Here is a 5,594-nt window from a genome sequence, read left to right on the forward strand (position 1 = left end):
CTCTCTCTGTCTCTCTCCCTATTGCTCTCATTCCCGCTCACCAGGACATAAGCAGATTTTCTCCCCAATCAGGCCTTTTTATCATTTAACTGACCACTGAGTGACCGAAACTGCTACAAATTTGAGCAAAAATAAGACAATAAGGCTCTTCTTTAAGCTGTGGATGTTAGGTATGGTGTCTAAGGAAAGTGACTGAGACACTGCTGCAACCCATCTTTCTAGTCACAGGTCCTGCCAGCCTCCAATTCTGTGTTCTTTCCCCTTTATGTCTGCCCATTTTTGTTTTCAAAACTTCTCTTTCCTGCCCTAATTCTTTGACATTCTGTAAGTTTTTTAAACAGCTGAAACATCTTCTGATCCTTGAGGGTTTCCCAAACTTTCTCTGTAATGAGCAAGAACACTGGCACTGCGGCCGTGAGAGTCTTGACACACGCATTCTTTAGCCCATTGTTCACTCACTGATTCTAGAACCTGGTTGCCTCTCCGGGTCACCAGAGGGAAGAAGTTCCACATTCATTACCACTTCCCTAGCCCTACGGACGGAGACTTGCGTGTAACCAGCAGTCTTAGTGGACGCTGAATCCACTCATTCTCCACTATGTCTTTCCTTACATTTCAGAAGGTTCTCCTGGGAAGCCTCCTGGTGCTGGCTATCTCTGTGACATCATGCAGTGCCCACTGCTATATCATACCCCTGGAGGGAAGTCCATATGGCTTCCCAGCTGGTAAGTTGGTTTCCGATGTTGATCAAGTTACTGTACTTGGTAGACAGACTTGACAGCAAGTGGAACACTTTAAGTCTACATGGGAAGGTAAGTGAGGGAAGATGCAGAAACTGGAGTAAGTGAGGGCCTGAATATATCAAAATTGTCTTTAATTCTGTCTAGCTAAGAGTTACTCGGAGATACCTGAAATCTGTCAATGCTCAGACTTCACCTAAGACTCAATTATTAAGAATGTCTATGGTCAGAGAAGCACATTCAGAAGCTCCTTGATTAATTCCCATTACCATTCAGGGTTAAGAACATCCCTAGTTCAAAGAGGTGTCAGACTTAGATGTTCATGAGTACCACAGGGAGTTTTCTTAACCTACAGGTGCCAATTCAAGTTACCGCAAAGGAGGTATGAGACTTGCCTGTCCAGGGAAGACCAGGGGAAGGGAAAGTGGGACTTCTGCAAGGACATGGGGGCCCAAAGTCTCAGTAGCAGTTCCCAACATTGGTTAAAAATTGGGATTTCTGGGTGAGTGTTCTGAAATGATGGTCCTTAGGCCCACACCTGGAGATTTTGATTTCTATGTTTCTCAAGATGTTCGCAGGTGCACACAAAGTGACAACAAATGTAAAAAAAATCAAAGTGAAGAAGTACACAAGTGAGTCTTTTATTTAGAGTTCCTCAACAAAGTGAAAGCAGGATTCCAATGCGATTAAAGAGGTGTGCCTTAGTTATTCCTGAAATGTCTATTTTGAAATAAAATATAGGAGGATTTGAGGTTTTTTTTTCATAAATGCTACCAGTTTCATGGACCTTGCAGTACTGAAATGTAGCTGGTGGTGAACAGAGAAGTGCTGTAATATATACCCTAGAGACCATCTCATCTCATGGAAGGGCAGACCTCAGTGTCCTAACGGCTATGTTCCTGTTGCATGACTTGGGGACTCCACTAAGTTTGCTGTATCTATTTTTTTTCAGAATGTAAGGATCTTGTTGGAATCACACACTCAGTGAACTCAAAGTGGGTGACGAGCGACTGTGAGGAATGTGCTTGCAAAACAAATGGAATTTCCTGCTGCAATACGTGAGTCTCAACTCAGTAGTGGCCAAGGAGACACCTGGCTGTCTCTAAGGAGCAGCTCCTCTGTCATTCAAAAGCCCATCCTTTGGTGCTTCTAACAGACTGTAATTTGTAGAGCAGGCTTCGACTCACAGTACATGTATTTGGAACAAGGGTTTCTAAGGACAGTAAACTGTAATATGCTCTTTTCTAAAATCCAGTGGGATGGTCACCATTACTTTGACCTTAGAAGTATCCGGAATAGGAACTTTGTGAGCAAAGGTAGAGATAAAGTTTGGGAGGCATCAGTGACGACCTGGGAGAGGTGTTCAGAGCAGCCTTTTAGGCATGGCAGTGGCTGAGGCTACCTGTTACAGCTCCATGTTGGTTTCATGGCCCTGCCCTTGACCTTGTCTTTGTAGTAAGTGACACTGGACTCTGCAGTGTGCTCTTATCTTGACCATGTTGATGGCTAGTAAACCATTCCATTTTTATTTTGAGTGTAACACAACACCAATTTGGTTCAGCTTCTCTGGGACAATATTTGGACACTTTGCAGGACACTGCATAGGTGTTCAGGTGCTCTATATCTATAAGCCCAGGCTTAGGCTCCCTGAGAAGGGTGCTGTCCTTGCTTTTTTTCTGCACAGGATCAGATTCCAGACTGCAGTGAGGAAGGTACAGAACCAAGGTCAACCAGCTTCTAGTTCTGGGCACTTCATTACCTCATGTCTTTAATGTCCATTCTTAGTCTCTCTCAGCTGCTTCCCCTCTGTGCTAGGTGTGAGTAGAGTTAAGTTGCATCTAGTGATGGGCTCTGTATTCCAGAAACGTGGTCTTGCACAGAGATGGCAGAATTATACATTATTCACCTAGCAGACACATGGAAAAGGATTAGATGTCCTTAAATAATCACTATTTTATTTTAAACTATTTTTTCTACTGAAGTAAAATATACAGTACATAAAAATTTCAAGTCAATCATCAAGTTTAAAATTCATTGGCATTGAGTAACAATCACATTATTGTTTAATAATCGTCAGTATTTTCAAAAAATGTATAGTGGGTTTTTTTTTTTTTTTTTTGCTTTTTTAAAAATAGTACATTGGCTAAAACTCAGGGTTTTCTCTATGCTGCCCTTGAATTATTTCGATCCTTTTGGCTCACCATCCCTAATAGCTGATGGTACAGGTACCCAGAGCATCCCACAACTCCTGGCTTTTTCCAAGAGTTTTTATTGACCTCAAACCCAAAATGTGTCCTTTAAGCTGCAATTTCCATTCCTCCTTCCCACACCCTGCATCCTTTGATTCGCCTTCTGTCTGATTGATTTTCCCTCTTGTAGATCATGACAGTGGAACCCACAATGCTTGTGTGCTGTGTGGACGTTTCTCTTAGTCGCTGTTTGAGGTTCAGCTTCATTATCGTGTATTAGGGTTTCCTTCCTTCACATAACACCGTCAACTGATGCTTGAATTCGTCCTTTGCCTGTGGAGGGATGGGGGAAGAATGCACTTTTTTTACAGTAAATAACTGCTGGGAATATACAAGTACGTTTGAGCTCTGGGGCACCAAGTCTCAAGGGCTCCCCACTGGTTATAGAATCACTGTGCCATATGCAAGTAAGTATTAACCTTGGGGAGTTCCTGAGTGTTTTCCTTTTTGGGTGCACTATGATATATTCCCAACTGAAACCAACCATGTCTGAATTTTTAAAGATTTAAAACAACATTTTCAAATATATGTGAAGAAAACATATTCATTGTAGAACCATGGAAAGTATACCAGAAAAATCCCCAAGCTTACTGCTGATTGTCTACAAGTAGTAATCAGGAATATTTTATCATAACTTCTTTTTATTTTATGTGCCCTCTTGTATAATGGATATGAAACATCATGGTGTCTTTTTGTTGTCAATTTGTCAGATTAAAATACTAGCACAGTCACTATTCCATCCCAAAATGACTCTTCAGAATGTTTTGCAATGCAGCTTAACCAGTTTTCAGTCTTATTTAAACCAATACCTGAGAGCCCACAGAATGCATCCATTCACAGAATGACACCCACGGGGCTCTGTGGTCATTTGTCCCCTTGGTCATTGCACAGTGTGCTGGGCATCATGGGCACACATCTGCCTTCATTTTTAGTGCATCACCAACGAATGCAAGTGCCAATATCCAGGGCCCCAAAACACTGAGAGCCACACTTCCTAGGGTTGTGAGAAGATCAAAACTACCTATTTTACTAAATATGAAAGACAACATCACTTGATGAAAGTAAACATTGCCCAAGCTGCTTCTCTCCACTTGGGGAAGTTTGCATCAAAAACCATGGAATGGACTTCAAAAAGTTATGCGCACTAAATTCTTCATAACACAAAATGTGCAGTGCATTTTCCAAGAAGAGGCCCCAGATGGGTCATCATGTCGCTGAGACCCATGACCCTTGCTGGGATGGCTCCTTGCTGCTGTTGGTAACAGGAAGCCATACTGGCCTGCAAAAGTTCTCTCGGGTGCAGCAGTACAGGTCACTTCCTGCATAGGGAGGTGTAGAAGGGCCAGGCTGGAAAGTGTCTCCTGGCAAAGTTGTGGCAGACCTGCCCCAGGCCTATCTGAAAGTCCGTGACCTTCTGTGCGTGCATAGAGGAACATGGGACCCACAGGAGTGCTGATCTGTGTGACTCTACCGTACAAAGTGGTCCATGTTTCTGATGACCCACATGGGGGCTGACACCCCAGATGTGTCATAGATTAGTAAGGGCCAACCCAACCAACAGGAGTGTGAGCTGCTTTGCACACAGAACTGGAGTATAGCAAGCTGGCCTGGCTGGTGTCCTTGTCCTTCTAACTGGCTGCAATTTTCTCTCCATGACAGAGTTTCTATACCTGTGGGATATGACAAAAACAAGTGCCAGTCCTATTTCCACAAGGAGAACTGCACCTACACCGTGGTGGAGATTGAGGACCCCAGAAGGTCCTGTATTGTAGATGCCTGGATACTGTAATACCTCCTCTGAGTCTGGTGTGCCCTGCCAGGCCTCCTCCAGTGTTCCCTCATAATCTGTAATTGTGCAGCCCTTCTTAGCATAAAATTGTTTTGAGCAAACTGTGGAATACCTGTATTCCCTCATAATCTGTAATTGTGCAGCCCTTCTTAGCATAAAATTGTTTTGAGCAAACTGTGGAATACCTGTGTTCTTTGAATTTACTAATTACATTTGCGGTAACTGAATGCTATTATAAAACACACAAGTTGTTGAAAGAGGAGACAAAAATAACTACAATGACCATCACAGCATGTTTCATGCACTGCAATTGGTCCTCATGTGCACCTCCCCAGAGTACCATGGGAACCTCTGCCTCTTCTCACACGAGCCTTCAGCTTCCTGTTTCCTGAGACTTGGTGGATAAAATAAAAACAACAGTCTTCAGATTGAAACAAGATTGCATCGTGGTAAGCAGCGTTCTCGTCCACACCTCTTTTTCTCTTACAGTGTCTTTTCTGCTCTGCCCAGTCCCTCTGCATTTGCTCAGGCGCAGTACAGTATAGGACAGGATAGGACAGGTTGAAGATGTTCCTGCAGGATGCCCTGTATCCCAATCCCTACTAGGAATCGAGGCCAGGCTGTGGCAGCGGGGGTCCTGACCTGGGTTGGCCCAGGGCTCCTAGTATGTCTTCCTGAGCGCTGATCTCCATCAAAGAGTAGCTTCACAGAGTGATGAGCTGCACCTGCTTCACAGTGTTGGTGACAAACGCTTAGTGCTTCCTCTACTGTTCAGTGAGAGTCTGAGAGTGGGGAACTGGGTCTGTGATCTAGTGT

General features: G+C 43.7%; 1 protein-coding gene across 1 annotated transcript; it reads left to right on the forward strand.

Moving 5' to 3' along the window:
* The first annotated feature begins 476 nt into the window (after window positions 1–476).
* Window positions 477–4,946, forward strand: LOC134472313 (beta-microseminoprotein-like). Its single transcript, XM_063233634.1, has 3 exons — window positions 477–725; window positions 1,693–1,798; window positions 4,649–4,946. Exons 1-3 carry the CDS (start codon window positions 599–601, stop codon window positions 4,776–4,778), a joined length of 363 nt encoding a protein of 120 aa, XP_063089704.1. The 5' UTR covers window positions 477–598; the 3' UTR covers window positions 4,779–4,946.
* Window positions 4,947–5,594: the final 648 nt, after the last annotated feature.

Source organism: Cavia porcellus, unplaced genomic scaffold, assembly GCF_034190915.1.
Source record: "Cavia porcellus strain 051 isolate PalLab524CR breed Dunkin Hartley unplaced genomic scaffold, mCavPor4.1 scaffold_23, whole genome shotgun sequence".
In the NCBI taxonomy this organism is placed as follows: Eukaryota; Metazoa; Chordata; class Mammalia; order Rodentia; family Caviidae; genus Cavia; species Cavia porcellus.

Coding starts and splice junctions, on each gene's coding strand:
- LOC134472313 (XM_063233634.1), top strand. CDS start 599: ATGTCTTTCCTTACATTTCAGAAGGTTCTCCTGGGAAGCCTCCTGGTG. Junction 726..1,692: donor TCCATATGGCTTCCCAGCTG/GTAAGTTGGTTT, acceptor ATTTTTTTTCAG/AATGTAAGGATCTTGTTGGA. Junction 1,799..4,648: donor GGAATTTCCTGCTGCAATAC/GTGAGTCTCAAC, acceptor TCTCCATGACAG/AGTTTCTATACCTGTGGGAT.